The following is a 21737-nucleotide window of genomic DNA, read 5'->3' on the forward strand; positions in this document are numbered from 1 at the left end:
TTTGGCAGCTCTCGAGTCAGGTTGGTGAATTACAGAAAAAAAGACGATAACTTGAAGAGGGATCATAAAGAAAAACAGAAACGAATTCAGAACAAGAGAAAAATGTGACTTTAATAGCTAAGTGTTGAATTTCAGATAAATAATCATAAATCAATCATAACCAAACATTTTTGCACAATATCCCAACTATTCATTATTGCACATTATACAGTATTACTGTTGTGATTTCCTTTTGATTTCTGGAAATCACTTGTTTTGCAAAATGTTTCTTTTTTTTCTTTTTTTTGTATTGATTTCCACAATGAAATGTTTTTTTTGCTTGCGTTGAGGGATTTGTTGGTGTACTTGGCACTTCAGGGCCACCGTAGATCTGTCTGTAAAACAACTTGAATCAAACTATTTTTAGATGCAAATAATTAGGTCTGAGATTTTAGACATCCTGTAACTTGAAGAGAGGCTTTTGTTTTGAAGTGCAGCTCTCATCCAGCTCACTCTACAGCAGTGTGGTTCCTGTGAGGACAGCAGCACACGTTGGGCAGATCCCGACAGCTGTCACTCCCATTGGCCACCAAACCGTCTCCACTCCCTGCTCCACCACATCCAGGCATTTGGCTGTCAGACAGCATATGCCGCTGCGCTCTTCCTGCTCTGAGCGGCCTGACATGATCCACTCCCAGAGCCTGTGGCCGGCACGGACTCTCAGCCCTCTTTCTGGTGGCGCAACGAACATGATCTCTGATGTCTCACAGGCAGCAAAACTGATGCTGTCATTGCACAAAGACAGAAAACTGACAAACACGCTGTGACAAGGACATGCAGGCACACACACACACACACACACACACACACACACTGGAGTCATACAAGTACTCACATCTGGACTGTGGTACACAAAAAAAGTAAGCTTAACTATAAAAATTATTTAGAAATTCAACAGGAGAATAGAATAAATGCCTGTGATTTTACACACTGCTAATATGAGTTAAATAATTAGAAATAGAGCGTAGAAACATAGAAGAAAAGTTATTTTGTTCAGTTATGACATTTGATAAACTGATAGATAATTACATGGAAAAATATTTTTTTATTTTAATAAAATAGCTCAAAAGGGATACTAAAAGATATGGGAATTGGAAAGAAAAGAATCTCAAAGGGGGTTCATTTGTGGATGTTGCACGCCACCTGGTGGACGGAAGAAAAAATGAGCTCAAACTTTAGTTTATATACACAATAAAATCCCACTAAACCTGTAAAAATCAATACGTTCTTTTTCATTCATGTTGTGTTGAAAAATATTCTGAAATCTATCTTTTTTTGATAAATATGGAATGCTTTCTTTTTGTTTATTTTTGCTGGATGAAACACATCACACAGCACAAATTTCACGTTTAAATATGTACTTATATTTAGTAGTTTAATGTAAAGGTTAAAATCCATCCATCCATCCATCCATCCATCCTCTTCCACTTATCCAGGACCGGGGGGTCGCGGGGGCAGCAGTCTAAGCAGAGATGTCCAGACTTCCCTCACCCCGGCCACTTCCTCCAGCTCCTCTGGGGGGACCCCGAGGCGTTCACAGGCCAGCAGAGACATAGTCTCTCCAGCATGTCCTGGGTCTTCCCCGGGGCCTCCGCCCAGTGGGACATGCCAGGAACACCTCTCCAGGGAGTCGTCCAGGAGGCATCCGGACTAGATGCCCCAGCCACCTCAACTGGCTCCTCTGGATGTTTTGGAGAAGCGGTTCTACTCCGAGCTCTCCGCGGGTGACCGAGCTTCTCACCCTATCTCTAAGGGAGAAACCAGCCATCCTACGGAGGAAGCTCATTTCAGCCGCTTGTATTCGGGACCTCGTCCTTTCGGTCATGACCCAGAGCTCATAATCATAGGTGAGTATTGGAACAAAGATAAATTGAGAGCTTTGCTCAGGACAACATCATCTGCAGAGAGCAGAGAGGAAATCCTGTGGTCTCTAAACCAGATCCCCTCCGGCCCCTGGCTGTGCCTAGAAATTCTGTCCATAAAAACTATGAACAGAAACGGTGATAAAGGGCAGCCCTGCCAGCGTCCAACGCGCACCGGGAACAGGTCTGACTTACTGCCACCTTTGCAAACCAAACTCTTACTCCGGTCATACAGAGACTGGACAGCCCTCAGTAAGGCTCCCCGGACCCCATACTCCCAGAGCACCCCCCACAGGATACCACAAGGGAACGCAGTTGAGCGTACACATAGTTCTTGGAAAGTGTTGGGGGGCAGAATATTATTGATTTAATGACAGGGGCCTGCTCAGAGGAGGTTTTAATGCACGCTGCATTTGGCCCACGGGCCGGACTTTGGACATACCTGTTTTTAAACTGTGTGTTGATGGACTGAGTCCACTGTCAAAGGAGAGGGGAAAATAGAAAATGCCTGTCTTTGGTTAAAATGGCTGTGGTTTTTCTATGTGGGGCTTTTCTTCCATCATGCATCAGTCATGATTTTAAATATGTCTGAATAGCAGGGGCGGAGCTACAGGGGAGACAGCAAAAAGGTGCCCCCCACCCCCATTTTTGAGTTAAAGGCAGCATCATTATAGACAAAGATAAATAAATGATAAATACAAACTTCTTTAAGTTTTGCATCTCAGCTAAACTAAAACATGTCAGTGAGAACAAGTTCCACCATTCCAGAACCCCCATACTCAAAACGTTTAAGAAAAATCAAAAGATATTTCATTTTTCTTTTTCTTTTTTGCAAAAGTTGAAAGTAAAAATATTTCAGACCAACTTTATGAACTCAATCACGTCACTGTTCTCAAACGTTAAGGGTTGTAGATTAATAAATTTTCCATTTGAGTTTTTTGTGGTAACCATGAACTAATCCCCAGGCATGTAACACGCCAAAAACGTAACTGATTCCGTGTAGTTTATATATAGATAACTATTTCTCTTCTGGATTTGCCCCAGGCGCTGAACAAAAAGCAAAAAACATAATTCAAAACTAAATTCATTGTAATTGATTTGGTCCAATTAAGTCCAAACACCCAAAAGTTGACATTTTTAGAGATCCAAAACCACCCTCCCTTCTTTCCTATAGCTGTCGCTCTGATGAACTGTTGAACAGTATACGAAACCGCTACAGCAAATTTTCTATAAATCTTTCTTTTTTTTTTCCTCTTTTACACACTGCAATGACATGGGGCATGGGAGCTTAAGCCTCCAGTCAGGCTCCTGGTTTGTGCACTCCTATGTTTCAATATTGGTCTGTAAACCTGATTTGGATGTTTCAAAAAGGAAAAATCAGAAGTGCGGCTGATGGATCTCCACAATGAACCAAAGTTGAAGGAAATGGCATTCCAAATAACTCAACAAGCTTGTTTGAAGAGTTATTAGTGACACTAAAGGATAATCAATGTACCGTATGTTTCCGAGTATAAGTCACCGTTTTTTGCATAGTTTTGTCAGAGGTGCGACTTATGGGCGTCTGTGATTCTTTCCCCCCCAAACATAAATAGGCTCATTTATTCGTTTTTTTCACACTAACAACAGGTTTCCCTTCAGTGGTGGTTTTCCGCTAACACCCACTAGAGGGCACTGTGGATCTGTGTATCAATATTTGCTTCTGACACCAAAGAAGAAGCGCCGTCCAAAACAAAAATGGAGGAGAATCTGATCGTTCCCCTGAATGTCAGTATATTTTTATTTGCACTGCGACATTATTATTCTGGTTTTTATTTTTTCCTTCCTCTGACTAATGCAGAACAGCAAGTAACCAAATGGGACCACAGAGACACGGAAGTACCGCTGAAGGCGCCGTAATTCAGACGCAGCTCCTGCAGCCGACGGCAACGCTCGTTGTAAGAAAAGACTCTGAATGATTTCATGAACCCAGACATGGAGACGTCACTACCAATCCTTTTGTAGAGTTCTTCAAAATAAAGAAACCAGATGTCTTAACATCCTCTGTGTCTTCATGCATTGTAAATGAGATGTACAGTCAATGTTTCCATGTAGTGATGAAGCTACAAACTTGGCGGTAGCTCCTCCCACGTTTAATTTGATCATTTTATTTGTTTTTATTGTCAGTATTTTAAGCTAACTTGGAACTAATTTATGGCCGGGATAGGCTCCAGCAGCCACATGACCTGAAAGTGACGAAACGTGTTTAGAATGAAGGAATGAGTAAATGAATGTTTATACAAAATGGCATCAGAAATGCCGCTTTTTTTGCTGTTGCTTGTTTTAAAAGTAGCGCATCGTCATTATCGTTATCGTTTATTTTTGTTGAATACAACGTAACTTTTGAGTATTTACAAGTGTAAGATAACAGAGGACTCCCAGAGGGGGTGTTAGGACAGTTTACAGGACAACTTCAGAACAGTAACAAAAATATAGTGTAGATGCTACAACTAAAACGGAGGATACAAGCTAACAGTGGAGTTCTGTTCCCCGAATCCACCACGATCATTATCTGTCAATCATACCCTCCCCCATTAAGCAAAAAAGAGATTACTATTGTCTGTGACAAAGAAAGACTGTTTTGATGTTTTTAATAGTTTATTAATGTAACACACATTTGCAAAAAAAAAAGAAGAATAGAGGGATCAAAAAGAAACAATAACTACAATCAAAATAATACTATTGCAAAATGTCAGCAAAAGAAAAAAAAATGACATTAACAAAGAAGAATCGGCTGTGTGTGCTCCGGTGTCAAACTCACAATTCCTGCACGAGAAAACATGAAGTACAGCTGTATCCAGGCTATAACAAATAACTATTATGTGTTTACGTCGTCAGCTTTCCTATACAGGCAAGACGTTTTTTAACGGCCACATGTGACCCAGAAAAATAGCATTTTTGAATGCAGTAGAATGGCGTTTAGGACGTGCAGTTTGTACGCGATAAAACGCTGCTTTTACCAGTCTTGAGACGACACAAGAATTATGTGCTACTTTTAACCCTTGTGCTATCTTAGGCACTTTAACATTGGGAGTGGGGTCATCTAGACCCACAAGGCAGTGTGCTTAAGTTTTAAAAAGTAGCCAAACTTTGAGATTTCAGGAAGCAGCCATTTTGAAATGAGCAGGAAAAGCCTTTCTATGCCCCTAGTGGAATGATGATGAACTACAGGGCATGAACCATGTTCTAAACAGTGGGTTTAACCCTTGTGCTATCCTAGGCACTTTAACATCGGGAGTGGGGTCATCTAGACCCACGAGACAGTGTGCTTAAGTTTTGAAAAGTAGCCAAACTTTGAGATTTCAGGAAACAGCCATTTTTAAATGAGCAGGAAAAGCCTTTCTATGCCCCTAGTGGAATGATGATGAACTACAGGGCATGAACTATGTTCTAAACTGTGGGTTTAACCCAGGGGTGTCAAACTCATTTTGGTTCGGGGGCCACATTCAACCCATCTGATCTCAAGTGGACCGGACCAGTAGCGTAAAGGCAAAACAACAGCTTTATTCTTGTTTTTTACCCAATTGGAAAACATGCCTCAACCAACATGGTAGCCTAATCATTTCTTATTACACATTCATTCACAGAGGCCAATGGATCTTAAATAAAATTAATTTCACTTTAAAAAATATTGGTTTATTCAATTTTATACAGCCTGAATATTTTAAATCTGACACTGAAGCAATCCTGATAATAAATTCAAGAGTGGCTACAGAAAAAAATGAAACATCTTCCTAAAATGTAAACGTCCAAACGATGACAAAATTACACTAAATTAAACTTGCAAACATTGTGAACATAAGAGTTTGGAGATGACCTCCTTTCTCTTCTGAAACTTCACTAGATCGTCAATATCAGGATTCAAACCCTGTGCAGAAACACATTTACTGTCATTCAAGTGTGCAAAACACAATGAAAAGTCCATTATTATTATCATTCATTATTATAAGAATCTTTTCCTGGTTTCTGCCTGAATTTTGTGGCAACACCTGCCTTCTTCCTGACCTTTGATGGAGCGCCATCAGTGACCAAAATTACTTAATGTGACCAGTTCACTCCAAAATTGTCCAGCGCAGTAACTAGAGTGCTGACTATGTCATCAGTTGTTGTTGTGTCCATCAATTCAAGAAACTCCACTGTGACGTCTCTTCAACACCTCTAATAAACATGCACAGCTGTACATATCTGTGATGTTGGTGTTTTCATCAATAGTGACTGAAAATACAATAAATGACTGGATTCCTTCATATGGCTGCCCATGTTTCCTCAGAGATGTTGGATCTGGAGTCGTAATTCTTGACAGACTCATGTTTGACTGCTTTTTGGAAAAACAAGACTTCTGCAGCCTTCAGCATTTTTCAATAAGTTCACCATCAGAAAATGATTTGGATGTTTGCTCCAACTTGTTTGCAATAAGGTAGCTAGGTGTCACTGCTCCATCACTGATGTCACGGCTGCAGTAAATCCAGATGGTTATTTATCGGTCCAGCTAATAGTTGCTAAATCCTTTTTTTCTTAACTGCAAATGGTGAAACTTTTCTTCGTGGAGAGTCTCATAGTGGTGCTGAATGTTATATTCTTGGACAACCTGTTGATGACATACCAAGCTTGCAGGTTTGCATTCAGCTCTGTTAACAAATAAAACGCTTTCCATTTTCCTGGAAAGCTCAGGACTTCACTTCAACCTTTTTTTTTTCTTTTTGACAACATTTTGGTCATTAGGGTGTCACTACTGAACATCCTTCAGTGATGAAGCTGACAGGGAACCAAACTACTGCTTACCCAGACACAGAGCTGTTAGGTTTCGTTTTTGGCACATGCAGAGTTATGTTGTTTCACCTGTTAAGCTTTTCCTTTGCTCTCCCTAGTGGCGGAATTGCACATTTCGGTTATTTCTTTAAAAAATCATAACTCGCCACAGGAATGGACTAGAAACTTGCTTTCTTTTTTAAACATTCTTGCGGGCCGTATGTATGACACCCCCTGGTTTAACCCTTGTGCTATCATAGGCACTTTAACGTTGGGAGTTGGGTCATCTAGACCCACTAGACAGTGCGCTGAACCTTTTTTCTTCAATGATTTGTGATCTTCACTGGTGTCCATGGATTACATGAAATCTTTCCACCTTTATCCACCTTTGTCATGGTAGGGAGAACACGTCAATGTAAGGTGGGGTCATTCAAGATAGCACAAGGGTTCCAGTGTGCATAAAAGCGGTGTTTCTGATGGCCAAAAGGCTGTTCTTTGCACCACTTTTCCTGTCAATTTGTAACATTTTCACTTGCCGTATAGTGGATGCGTGAATCTTGTTCGGTGTTAGAGCAGCATTACGCAACACTTTGAGGATTTGTTTAGAAGCATTGGACTTAAAGTTTAAGTTCTATAATTTGATAAAAGTCTTTATTTTCTTAATTATGCATGTTTTGGCTCCTGCGACTTATCCTTCAACTGCAGAAAATACGGTAAATACAAAGAAAAAAGATGCCACAATGGACATGATGTGGTAATCACTTGTTTTAATAGAAATCAACTACAAACAACTACATTTGAATAGTTTTTTTCAAAAAAAAAAAAGCCGGACCTGCTGAAAATAGAAATTCTAATGGCTACATAATGACAGTTTACAATGTCACAAAAATGAAACCAATAAAAACACAAAACTTCAACGTTTGCATAAAAGTTCAGACTTGCATAAAAATCTACGACTCACTTCCTCTTTGTGGAACCCTTTAATGACTGCAGCATCACAGAAAAATACTGTTTAGACGACTAAAAAACCCAACAAAACACGTTTTTTAAACTATCAATATGAATCTTAATTTTAAAAAAATGAGAACAAGTTCTACACAGAAACTCCAGTAATAAATTCTGTTTTTTTTCTCGTGTTTTTACATAAAAATTGATTTCATGGCTTATTTTTCTATAAAGATCAATGCAGTAAATCTTTAGAACTAAATTGTGAACAAGCTAAACAATTACTTTAACAGAAAACACACAATTAAATTAAAATTGAACAGATATTTTTCCGTCTTTTCAGTGGAAGGGTTTTTTGTCACGTCGGCAAACTACATCTATAAAAAAAAGTCGTAAATTTGCTACATCATCGACACGCTGTAGGGGGGAGGGGATTTTTGCAGTTTAAATGAGACAAATACTGCATCTGGATTTAAAAAAAAAAAGAACATTTTCTACAGTGGGAGTCACTTTTCCAAAAAATTCATTTCTCCTGACACGGGAAGACACAGGAAATGACATCAGTCTGAGTTAGGTTAATAGTCTGGGTGTTAAAATCCAAAGTCCCTTCACAAATGAGATGGCGGCAGCAGCAGCAGCAGCGGTAGCGGCGCCGGCAGCAGCAGCAACTCCGTCAGGGTTCCCTTCAGCAGCACTGGTTAAGGCATCTCAGCCAGGAGCTTTGGTTCTTGGCACGGCACAACACAGCCGCAAGAAAACCATGCAAGACATCCTTCAGGATTGCGCCGAGGCCCCTCTCAGAGTCACAGCTTCAACGTAGCAGTTCAAAACCATGGAAAATGTAAGGATATTCCACTAACAGCACAAGCCATGCGACTTACAGTGGATGCAATATGCCAAACAACATCAAATTGGACAGAAATGGACTGTTTTGTTCCATTCCTAGTGCTTCAGATAAAAAACGATAAAAGACGGGACGGCACAAAGGACTTAACCTCGCTGAATCTGCATGAACTCGACGGAACTCAACCTTCTGTAAGAGAGTTAAAAAAACTCCATCTGTAATTTTAAATGTGCTAAACGACGATGAAAACGTACAATAACAACAAAGAAAATAAGTGTTTACTAGAATAAAATGAGCTAACTGATATATAAGCTGCTAACAAACATTTATATTCTGTAGTTTCAGCTAAGGAAATCCGCCTTAACACTCCTTCACATTTCATGTCTGCCTGAGCTGGGGTTCTCTCAAACCAAAATTCGGCCTTTTTTCCATCAAACGTCCTGAAACCTCTCTGGGAGTTTGCTAGCAAACATCTGCCTTCATCAAACAAAAAGAATGCATTCCAAATGTAACAAATTAAAAAAGGCTCTTCACATTTCTTTGCAAATGTTGTGCAATTGTTCAGTGCTTCTGTCCTCAGGACCAAGACTTCCACACCTCTTTGTTTTTAGCCGTCAGGATTGTCCGAGCAAGTGCCAGCGGGTGAAGAGGGATGCTTCACGTGCCTTTATGGTGAGACCCTGAGGATGAAGAGGAGGAGTGGCTGTTCATCTGTGGAGACAACACACAGTTTACACAATGGCTTAAAGACCCACTATGATGAAAACAGTGTTTACATTTTCCTCCTGATGGAGGACCCATTTAAAAGAGAATGGAGTTAAAAATGGCATTTCTGAGTAATTCCCTATTCAAATCATGAATCAGGAGCAGACGTTGGAAAAAGATGTGATCGCTTCACCCCATCAGTTCTGCCCACAACTCAGACGCTCTGTTCACACCGCCTTCAGCAATGCGCCACTTCCAAAGAAAGCTCCATGGAAACACGTAGGTATTTCGGGCATTTGCGTTCATGCTTAGCTAGGTAACCTTTTTGGATAGTTTTTAGGCTCTATGTGCAAAACATGTGGCTACTGAACGTGCAAGGAAATTTAAATTTGACCAATCAGGGACTTGGATTTGGCAGTGATCTATGGATGGCGTCCTCCTTGTATACACAGAAGTGCCAACCGTTTGAAAAGTGATCGTGTGTCTGGCTGGCACTTATATATCAGAATAGATGTATATCATATATCTATTATAGATGTATATCTTATTACATATATCACAATAGAGCTGGGAAAAACGCCTGCAGCAAGATTCACAGGATTTGCACTGCTTCCTCATTTTACATCAAGCCCCTTCCGGCTATAGGTGGAGGACGTGAGCTAGGAAATAGTAGAAAAGAAAAAGAAGAAGTCCCTCCCTGCTTGTTCAGTGTGAACCCCATGGGCGTGTTCAAGAACTAGTGTTTAGCGTGTTCTTAAACACACATCACAGGTTATTTGATTTTGGCTAAAATTGGCATTATCTTAATTAAAAGACTAATGGGAACACTTTGAAAATAGATCGGAGTGGGACTTTAACTTTGTCTATCTTGTAAACATTTTTCACATTAAGGCATGTTTTTGGTCTAAATGCAGATATTTCTGGTAACTAACTTTTTCACATTAGTTTAGCATTTGGCCGACAGATCAGTGCTTGGATGCCAAACAACTTTCTCCAGCTAAACCCAGACAAGACTGAAGTCATGGTCTTTGAGACAGTGTCAGCAGTTACCTTCACTCCCTGTCTCTAAAAGCTCCAAATCAAGTCAGAAACCAAGGGGTAAGCATGGACTCTGACCTGAACTTTAACAGCCATATCAAGTCAGTACAATCAGCAGCATTTTACCATCTGAAGAAGATTGCCAGACTCGAAACATAGTGTCAAAGCCAGACCTAGAGATACTTAAGGCCCGTTCACACCGGGACGAATATTCGCCAGGCGTTATTCGCCAGCATTTTTCGCCACGTTTTTTGTGTTCACACCCAGGCGATTTTCGCTGACGATGAGCCGAGCGAACATGCAATTTCATTCCCTGACATTAGATGGCGCTTAATGTAAACAGAAATACTCCTGTACACAAGGTGGCGCTGCGCAACTTTACGCTTCTTAAAGTCGCTTTTCGCTCAGAAGAAGAGAGCAAGTATTTACGCGCTTGTCAGAATCAAACAAAGAAAACATGAATATTTCAAGCACAAGTAGCTCCAACTGGTGCTACTTGGTGATATTTTAGAATGTCCGTCATTATTTCTCCACGGCAGTGTAGACGCTACTTGGCGTCTATCTTCTTCGCTGGGATGTGTGCTCAGCAAGGAAGTTTTGTGTTTGAGCGCCCCCAAGTTGTGTTTTACTGTAACTTCAGAAGCTCCAGACACGTGTGCAAAAGCGCCATTCTCATTGGTCGAATAGATTTCGACGCGAGGCGTCAAAAAAAAAAAACGAACCCGAGGCGTTTTTTTTTTTTTGACGCTTTGACGCGTGGCGTTTTTTCGCGTCGGTGTGCACACTCTCATTGGTGCCCTTTGTTTAGTCACGAGGCGTTAAACGTCGGCGAAAATCGCCGGCGAAATTCGTCCCAGTGTGAACGGGCCTTTATTCATGCATTTGTCTCCAATAGGTTAGACTACATCAACGGCCTGCTCACTGGCCTCTCCAAATGAGCTGTAAAACAGCTTCAGTCCTGACTAGAACCAGGAAGCATCACATCAGTCCTGTGCTCAGGTCTCTGCACTGGCTTACATGTTAGGACTCTGAGGACCTCAGGGACCGGCCTTCAGGGTCAGGACCAAACAAAGGGAATCAGCGTTTCAGTCTTATGCAGCTAAAAGCTGGAACAGTCTCTCTGAGGTTGTGAGACAGGCCTCTTCTGTACTAAAATTCAAATCTAGACTCAAAACATTCCTGTTCAGCCATGTAAATAATCACCTCTGTTCATGTTCTTTTCTCTTTCTTTTCTTTCAAAGTAAATTTTACAACGATTCTGTATGTTTTTAATCTTTGCACTGTTATGTATTGTGATTGTAATGCATTTTGCTGTGTTGTGAAGCTCTTTGAATCACTTTTTGTTAGAATTGTGCTATTCAAATAAACTTGCCTAGCCTATTTTAAAATGAATTCTTTCTTGATTTTAATATATTTTATCATTATTTTGTACATGAAAATATGATATTTACTATTTTACTGATTTAATCCATTTATTTGAATGTGTTATTATGTATTCAAGCTTTTTGATTTTTGAACACTTTATTTAGAAAGAAGTAGACAATGGGGCGACTAAAGCCGTACCGGTAAAAAAAACATAAAAAAGCTGCATTTATTAACCCTTTAACATCAGAGATGTCGCCAGTAACAACTAAGGAATCTAGGTTGTTTGAACTACCGCAGCTCTTCAATCATTTACGTAATCAGCGTAATTCCTTCTGCTGCCCCTAGTGGAATGATAAAGCACTACAAGCAAAAACCACGGATGAGGTTAAAGCGGCATTTTGGAATTACGTTAATTTTGTAAACAATTTGAGAGTTACAGTAGTTCAAAGAACGCTAAAGTTTCTGTGTTCAAGGGTTAAGAGAGGACACTGAAAAGTATTTGGCTATTTTTAGCTTGACAAATGTTTTTTTTTTAGCTCGTTCTTCCTGTTTTTCCTGCAGGTCTGATCGGATCAGTACATTTGCGCTCTTACAGACAGGAACACTGTCCATCAGTATCTTAAAAAGCAGTCCGCACTTTCCTTTAAGGGGGAAAAAAGAAAGCTAGAGCAATTGTGAGTTGCCTGGGGGTAGGTCTGACTGACAGGTTGAAGGCACACCATATGGAGACGCTGGCTGGATTTTACCCTAAGGGGGGGCAACCATGTCTTCCTATCATTTGTTTGCTTCATCCCTGTCAGCTTTTCTTGCACAGCGAGTGGGAAGAGATGGCCAAATTGTGGGAGCTAACAGACACAGGAACATATAAGAGGGCACATGTGTACATAGAATGACAGACAGTGTCAACACAGACAAATACAAACAGGAGAGCGGACAGACACAGCTGGTGAAGACGGAGGGGTTTCGGTGCTGCTACCCCACTAACTGACTGAAGTTTTCCTAATTAGAGCATGACATGTGACAAAAATGATGGGAGGGAAAGTTCTATGCAGCTTTGCTCGGTGTGTCTCTGAATATATTGTGTGATATAGTAATGACTATGCTGCAAATGTTCACACTACCAGACTGATATGACACTTTTGGTTATTTCCTATAGGAATGTTTTTCAATTCCTAGAAGTCATCTACAGCCAGACTCTAAATGTTACAGCAATTCTACCCACTTTGTGCACAAAATTCAACTGGCCATAAATACAAACAAACCCAGTGTCGTGTATTACTAGATTACTGGATTTACTAGTTCAAACATTTGGAATCACACTGATCCCTCGCTGTATTACGGTTCACCTTTCGCGATCTCCCGGATTGTTTTTTTGCAATTTTTTTTTAACAGCAGAGTGTTCTGCGTCTTGATGAGCTGTGGCGTGTCTCCTGTACTGACTGTGTTCAGCTTTTTTCAGAGATACAAAAATCTGTGGATTTCATAAAACTGGACATATTTTTCTATCAAGGTTTGAACTTTAAGAGTTTAAATAAGAGAGAAGGGTGTTAAAATGTGTCTGTTTGAGGAAAGTGTATAAAGTGAAGAGTTTTACACAGGAGTGTCAAATTATTTTGTTAATTGCAATTAGTTGACAAGAAACAAATGAGCTTTTTTCTTATTGCATTAATCTTATTTTTAATCTTTAACGTTACTGTTTCTGCATCTTGTTGTTCACCTCAGCTTATTCCGCAATCATTTCATTGATCCCCACATGTGTTTTTTGTTTTGTCGGATGCCCTTCCTGACATAATCCTGTCTTTTAACCGGGCTGGGGACCGACACAGGGAGACCCAAACTCAGGCCCCCTTGTGACTACAAAACTGTCTCTGCATGTCAGTTGCTTAAAAAAAAATCTCTTTTTAGACTTCTACATGCGAGTGTTCAGTATTAAGTGTGTAAAACATTCAAAAACACTACACACATAGATAGAAGTAGAGGGATGTGTCTTCTTTGTTCCAAGAAGTTTGCCTACCACTGAAGCATTTGGTAAACCACAGCCACCATGTTCCCTGTTCCTGACTAGAAGTGAATGCTTGATGCTTTTTTTTTCAACATTACTTATTAAAAATTTGTGTGTCCGTTTCATTTTAGATAAAAGTTTTATTTGGAATGATCAATGTCTTCTGGTTTGCTCACAAAACTGTTTGCCAAGTGTAAAATTAGAGCATTCTGAACCTGATGTTTTGTTTTTTCTTATTGTTCAAGACTGAAAACAACTACTAAGGTTTGAAATCTGTTCTAGCAAAACGTAAAACAGGGCTCGACATAGCCATTTGTCCGCTGGCCCGGTCCTGTTTTTTGAGCAGTGCGGACCACAAGACTTTACTTTTCACTTGTCCGCTCGGGCCACTAAAATATCTAACGGTTTATACATTCTTCACCTTTTTCAATAAAGTAAATTTTGCGAAAACGTGTAGATTTACCTCGTCTTCATAATTTAGTTTTTCTGCTAGTCCTGTGTTCAGACTTCAAGGGTTTCTATGGGAAACCTTTGATCACTTCTCCTTCTCTCCCGCCTGCACGCGCTCGGCTTTCACTGCCGAGCACCACGCGGCACGCGCTCACTACTTTTTTTTTCAAACTTTATTGAATGTAACAATTCAATACAAAACAATGTTAAACAGCAACAACGAAGGCACAAGCCAGTGGGTTATTATTACATTTGATTATAAATCCGACACCGTCACTGAAGAGAGACTGAAGCATGTCAGAGATGTGGAAGACATGGCAGGAATAGAAAGGAATATGTTAGATGGAGTAATGGGTATAATTAGTAGTATGGACAGCAAGATATTTAATGAATGCATTGTAGATGAAACTGTATCCACTAAGCGTTAAGCTGAATGTCAAAGAATCAAAGGCAACTCCAAATACCTGAATCTCAGACTCAAATGCAGTAGAATGTTAAACTACTTAATTTTGTTTTTCTTTACAACACTGTAAGCAGTAAGTATTTCTAGTTAGCTGAATGATCTCAGTTAGACCTGCACAATATGAGGAAAACTCGCGATATGCGATATCAGAGATTAAAATTGCGATAACGATATAATTTGCGGTATATAAACAAACAGCAAAATAAACCAAATAACCATTCCCAGTTTAAAAATTATACTCCAAATGACCCACGTTGACATAGGTTACAAACATCTAACATAACAGGGCTCCATCTGATTGGTCAACAATGTGAAGGCGTCCATCCGATTGGTCAAATGCATTAAGGGATTTATTTGATTCGTTAAATGGTTCAAGCTGCCATTAGATTGTTTTAACACATTTAAGGTTTATGATTTATTGCGATATTTGCCGTTAGAAGCACCATGAAAACTTCTGAACTAGTGTTACCTACTACACTGCAGTGCTCTCTTCAAAACATCTGAAACAGACTAGAGCAGATTTAAGTTTGACATGGTCTATTTTCAGTCATTGAAAAGTGTAGAAATAAGTGATGTCACCAGAATGCACCAAATTGCACCATATTAAAAGTTTCCGGGGGGGCATGCCCCCGGACCCCCCCTAAAGTTGCAAGCACCTGCGGAGCGGCGGGTCCCGCTATGCGCGGTGTCGGGCCAGTAACTTTCAGGCAGGGCCAGTAAGTTTCAAAAACTACTGGCCCTGTGGGCCAGTGCAAATTTCTGGGCTATGTCAACCCCTGTAAAAGCCACTTTTTTATATGTATTTCGATCTATTACTTGGGGATGGGTTTCACCAATAATTTCCAAAACTGATTCGATTTGATTAACCACAGCCAAATATTTTCGATTTTTTTTTTAACTCACTTGGTTCAATTCACTTTTGAATTTACACATTTACACATAATTGTATAGAAATAAAATAATAATTTATATTTTTAGAAGATATTCATATTAATCTAATACAGTTCACAAACTGTAAAATGTATTATTTAACGCAGACGCTCCAACAAAAACGTGCAGATCGTTAAGAAAACCTGCGTTTCAGTTTGGCCACTAGGTGGAGCTTACGGTTTAGCATTACACGCTATATTTGAGCCAAAAAATGTACTTTAGACCACAGATGGTTACTTTACAAAAACGTTTTCTTAAAAGAGTTTGGAATATTCCTGCCTGTGAGTACATAAAGCTGTCCATTTAGTCAGCAATGTAAGTGTTAGCATTAGCCGTCCTATGGGAAATTCCATTATACGTTAGCATCAAGCTAGCAGACTTTGGCTTTACTGCTGTTAATGTTAAAATTACTCTGTAGATGTATCCGAGTACATTAGTAATGCTTCATGAACCTTCTGATTGTATTTTGAAATCTGTTTAGCAGTTTTACATCTGTACACCATCATAGTTTCAATGACTGATCTCACAAAATCTCACGGGAATAGCGTTAGGTCACCGGAAAAGGAAAAGCATCAAAGATCTCTACTTTTATGGATCGATTCAGATTGATTCATTAACTCAGCCCTACTTTTACTGCGCAATAATGTCAAGACTTTAAATGAAAACACCTCAGAACAAGGCTTTTCTCAGTAAATATTGCATTAAAGACAGATTAATTAATTGCACATTATAATTAATTGCTCAAAAAATTAATTGCATGACAGAAATAGTTTTACAGCCTTGAAACATCTATAATTTCACCAATCTCAGATTTTTTTTTAAACTCCCACAATAAATGAGGGTTAAATCAAAGCCAAGTTTGAGTGAATTTTGAAAGAGAACATACTTGTTTAGAACCTTCGGAGGCAGACTGGACTTCATTCCCAAAACTTCCATTCAGCTGCATCATTGCTGTAAAACAGTAAAGGAACAATTTTACGGAAATCAAACATCTTGTGTCAACATTTGTATGTTTTATGATGGAAAAGGGCCTCTGTTAGCATTTTCCTGCCCTTCTACAGACCAGAGTGTCCTCCCCACCTTGTGGATCAAGTCGTGGATCTATGAAGCCCCAGTGTTGATAAAGAGCTGCCAGATCATGGGGACTGTAGCTCTTCAGGAGGCTGAAAATGTCCATGTCTGCTGGCCTTTCTCCTGTTGATTCACTATTTCCCTGAGCAAACAGAAGTGGGTCTAAATATGTCTTGCCTCCTGACAGCCTCCACATGTTCATGGTCGACCAAAGATCTGGAGCCTTTAGACCTGACGAAAATTCACACGACTTTCTGCGAGTGTAGTGTCTGTCTGTGTTTGAAGAAGTCCCGCTGTGGTTTTTTGCCAACATAAACCCTAACCCCTCCTGTGGGAAGATCCCTTCCTCTGGAGCCATGTTTCCTCTGTGTTTCAAGCTGCTGGTAGGCTGTAAATTAGGGACACTTTTGGCTCGACTAGAGCTGTCTGACAACGTATCCTGCGGACTGGAGCCTTTGCCTCTACCCTCTGTTGCTCGCTTTTGTTCACCGGACTTCCTTTGAGGTTGAAGGCACACCTTCCCACAGGGCTGAATCCCATCAAGAGGGCAGGAATCTTTCAAATGGGGCTTGGACTTTGTCGTTAAGTGCTTGCTGCTGCCTTGGCTTGTGACTCCTGGGGGTAAGGTGCGTTGTGTTCGTGGCCCGGGTAAAGATGGGCAATCTTTGCCTTCGAGGAAAGGCGGCGGTCCTGTACGTCTCCACTGACACGCTCCAGCTTTTGAGCTCTTGATGCTGTTCATGCATGGGGCCCACTTTGGTGCTGCCGAGCTTTTGCTGTCCACTTTGTGGGAAACGCGCTGATGGATCCACAGAACTTCTGGATAGTTAGTGTTGTGGGAACAGTATGGGCACTGATGCCTCACAAGGTCCTCAGCTTTTACTGGACAGTTCATGCTACACTTGTCCCCGCTCACTGATAAAGAGAGATTCAGAAGACTGACACCATCAGCAGCAACGTCTCCATCGCCCGTTACCTTGACGTTTGCCTTTATTGTGTCCTGATCAGGAAGATACGTGCAAATATTCCAATATGGCTGACTGAGCAACACGCTCCTGCTCCTGAGGTAATCCATGTATTTGGAGGATTTGGAGCTACTTCTGCTCACGTTGTTCAAAACGGGGCTCTGTTTGCTGGAGAAACCCAAATGCTGAGTGTGCTGATGAGACCTGAGTAGGGAAGCTTCAGCGGTGTGGAAATCACAGTGCTCACAAGAGTAGGACTTTTGACCTGCATGTAAGAACATAAGATACGGATTGAATGAAAAATGAAGTTCTGTTCCGAGACATGGAACAGTTCTTTACAGAGCTAATGTCCGTGTTAGAAACAGATCGGCCTTAAAATAAACATTTTTTTTCATCAATTCCAACATCTCAAAAGTTTTCAGAGTAGGAAGCTACCGAGAAGAAAGTACGAGGCTACACCCAAGCACTAAGATGAGGGGAACTTTTTAAAATTAGGATTTTTAGAAGCATTTTGGGCATCATTTTTGTTGATTTGAAAGCAGTAAAGAACGCGGATTTAGTAGTTACATTTACTCAGTCACTATTGACAGCTTCTTAACTACATCCCAACTTTTGAGGAGGAGCCTCTGAAGGGCCAGTGTTTGTAAAGTCAATTTACTCGCAACACTGTCAATGAAGTGTTTCATTTTTCATAGCAAAAAAGTTGATTCTGTGGAGCCCCTCTGCTAAACATAAAGTTGAATTCACAGTGGATTCATGTCTGGAGTTATACTTAGAAAATACCTTTTGTTTTTATTTAATGTTTTATGAATTCATTTTATTGTATTTATCCACAACGTCTTAAAGTCCGGTCCATGAAAGTGTTGTCTGACAATAAACCAGTTTGTGTTCACATTCTGGTGAAACACAGAACAGCTTATGAGCATCATAGTAGGCCTGCACAATTAACTGAAAATTTATCGTTATTGCGATTTCAAGCTGTGCAATATCCATATCGCAAAAATCAGTGAAAATCGCAATAAATGGTAAACCTTAAATGTACTAAAACTATCTTATGGCAACTTGAACTATTTAATTAATTGAATGAATCCGTTTATGCATCAGCCTTCATCAGCCTAACGCTACACAGAAGTGAATTAACAGGAGTTCAATTAAGTTACCTTCATTTAACATTGCGAGTTCTTTAAACATTCCTCAAAGGCTGGCTTTAGAACTTTTTAGTGATTTGGCAACCCCAACAGCTTGTAACCCTTGTGCTATCCTATGCACTTTAACATTGGGAGTTGGGTCATCTAGACCCACTAGACAGTGCTCTGAACCTTTTTTCTTCAATGATTTGTGATCTTCACTGGTGTCCATGGATTACATGAAATCTTTCCACCTTTATCCACCTTTGTCATGGTAGGGAGAACACGTCAATGGAAGGGTGGGGTCATCTGGACCCCATAGGATAGCACAAGGGTTATTCCAACACACATTGTGTGTAAAATCTTGATGTGAAAGGAGCCCTAGAAATTTCCCAGAAGTCTCTGCGAAAAACCAGGGTTCAAATTTTAGAGCATCAATACAAAAATCTACATGCTTATTGAATTTGACAACACAGGAGAAACCAGTGCTCTAGCTTCACTATTTCCAATCTGTTATCTACCGTAACCCATCATACAGCAACACTTTACAGAAGTTAAGTGTTTCATATGAGTGTGAAGGCGATATGAAATCTTTCACACTGATCACATAACCGGGCGAAGAGTTACTTTATGTCAAATAGTGTGTTATGGAGGAGTCATAAGCAACTTCTCTGGCTTTATCCCTTGTGCTATCCTAGATGACCCCACCCTTACATTGACGTGTTCTCCCTACCATGACAAAGGTGGATAAAGGTGGAAAGATTTCATGTAATCTATGGAGACCAGTGAAGATCACAAATCATTGAAGAAAAAAGGTTCAGAGCACTGTCTAGTGGTTCTAGATGACCCAACTCCCAATGGTAAAGTGCCAAAGATAGCACAAGGGTTACAGGGTTAAAAAGAGACAAAAATGTAAACAACAAAGTTGATGGGTTAAAAAAAGCTGTGACAGAGGCAGAGAAGTTCATGCTAATTTAAGACTTGTTTAAATCTCTTATTATATTTCTATCTATTAATATTTTGATTTTTTGATTAATCATTTCTGTAGGTATAGGGATAGTCAGTGCTTAGGGGTTTTGTTGGCTTTACAACGACTCAGAATGCGCATGTTTGTTTCCGTGAGAGGCGATGCGTTCAAGTTTTAAATTTGAAAACTAGTTCAAAATGCTAGAAGTTACATTTTTAGAAAATTCAAAATTGATTTGCATTTAGGTATTTTTACTTTTATCTTCACGTGCATCAATCATTGAAAACTTAAAGTCGTTTGTAAATCATGGCAAAAATTAGCATTAAGAAAAACCTGAATTTGACAAAAATGGTCTTAATTAAAAGATGTTAGCTCACCTTCTTTGTCTTCACCAGTGACCTTGAATGAAACATGAACCTCTTTAATCTTCTTCGTTTGTAGAGCTTCATAAAACGCATGACCAAGCCCATTTAAGACAATCCGCTCCTTCTGGCAAACCTTCTTGTCTCCACTTTTACTGTTGCCTATATTTGGCTCCAGGCCTGAGTCACACTTCCTCTTCTTCACACTGGAGTTGGAGGCGTCGTTCTGTTTCCTCTTCTTCTCCTGTTTCAGGGGAACATATTCTCCCTTCTCTGTGTCATAAGCTACCTCTGCATCCGCCAGTCTCTCCTCCCAGCCGAAGCATTTCTCCGAGGCCTCCACCAGTCGCCCCCTGGTGGCTAACTGCCATGCTTGGTAACTGCAAACTGGGTCCAGTTCAGGAATTCTCTTGGCGACGCTTTTCTCCTCCGTTCTGCCCTTGTGCTCAGCACATTTGAGGTGCAGGCTTTCCAAAAAAAGTGTCTTATCAGCATTTTTGTCTGAAATGTCAGCAGAAGCTTCATGTGTTGAATTCTGGGAAAAGCCCTGGTTGAGTTTATGTAGCTTTTCGTGAATCCGCAAGGTCTTTTGGTCCTGGAAGAAATTCCCGCAGCCTGCGCAGAGCTCATAGTGGCACTGTTTGTTTGTGAGGGATGCTGGGTCCTGGAGAACCCCGTTAATGGTAGCAGGCGGCTCGTTGACTTTGTTACCTTGCAGCTGGGCTTTAGCCCGGTGAATGCGCATGTGGCTTTGTAGAAACCACGCTTGGCGAAAGCGGCGCCCACAGATGCGGCACCCGTGATCCTGGGAACCATGGTGCCTTTTAATGTGGGACTTGAGGAGCAATAACTGGGGGAAAACCTGCTCACAGATGGTGCAGGTAAAAGGGCCGGGCTCAGCGCCATCTTTCCTCTTGTCTTTTTTGGTTAGTTTCTTCTTCACCTTCCCGTTGACATTATGGGCTTTGTCAGGTGTGCTGATGAATTCAGCCGCATCTGCAATGTCGGCGTGCCGTCTCTGTCCTTGCTCTGCCTCCAGCTCCTTCTCACTGACGTTACGGTTCAACAGCCCCAGTTTATGGCTCCTAATGTGAGCTTTCAAGCTGCCCTTTTGCGCCGTCCTGTGCTCACAGTAGGGACACTTGTACGGCTTTTCCCGGGTGTGTCTTCTCATGTGCTGCGACAGGGAGCTGAGCAGAGGAAAGCTGCGACCGCACACACCGCAGGTGTGGCACGACGGCATGTCTTCCTCCGAATCGGCTTTTGTGCCGGGTTCGTGTTTATGGGATTCCGCCTGCTTTTCTTCCGTCCCCATCACTTTTAGCAGTACGTCACAAATTTGGAAAAAAAAATCCTTTAACTAAATCGCTCGATGTTTCAGGCGTTACTAAGTTCTCACAGCAGGCATCAGGAACAGGACGAAAGCTCTAGTTTCCATTGTGATCCTGAAGATCTCACGAAACTACCTGGAAAATAGAAGAAAATTCAGAATTATTTATGTTTGTGGTGTTTAATATATTTGAAAAGTTCATAAAATATGTCCCAATAGAACAGCTCCGCTACATTCATCTTCATTTTATCAGCAAAAACAGCAGAGAAACAGAATAGAGAAGCCAAAAAGTACAATTAATTTCTAGTTCTGGTAAAGTAAGAACATGTTTGGATTTATGAAGTTTTAGGTTTCTTTCCATTGTTGATTTATTTATTTCTATTTAATCCCTTGATTTTTTTTTAATATTCAGTTGACCTTTTATATCTAATCTGACCAGAAATAATGTTTTGGGTTGCATCCTGCTTGTCTAAAAAACACTTCGAGC

General features: G+C 40.5%; 1 protein-coding gene across 3 annotated transcripts in view; it reads right to left on the reverse strand.

The window, feature by feature from the left end:
* Positions 1–7433: 7433 nt before the first annotated feature.
* LOC101160989 (zinc finger protein 516) overlaps positions 7434–21737 on the reverse strand; it is a 29310-nt gene continuing 15006 nt past the window's right edge. For all 3 annotated transcript variants that reach the window (XM_011480775.4, XM_023960025.2, XM_078955389.1), the window contains 4 exons: positions 19936–21386; positions 16509–17729; positions 16315–16379; positions 7434–9186 (listed from right to left, as the gene is read on the reverse strand). In XM_011480775.4, coding sequence (XP_011479077.1) covers positions 9133–9186; positions 16315–16379; positions 16509–17729; positions 19936–21235 — 2640 coding nt within the window. In that variant the 5' untranslated portion in view covers positions 21236–21386 and the 3' untranslated portion in view covers positions 7434–9132. The remainder of the gene's footprint in view (positions 9187–16314; positions 16380–16508; positions 17730–19935; positions 21387–21737) is intronic.

Source organism: Oryzias latipes, chromosome 11 (assembly GCF_053564925.1).
Source record: "Oryzias latipes strain Hd-rR chromosome 11, Olatipes_Hd-rR_3.1".
NCBI lineage: Eukaryota > Metazoa > Chordata > Actinopteri > Beloniformes > Adrianichthyidae > Oryzias > Oryzias latipes.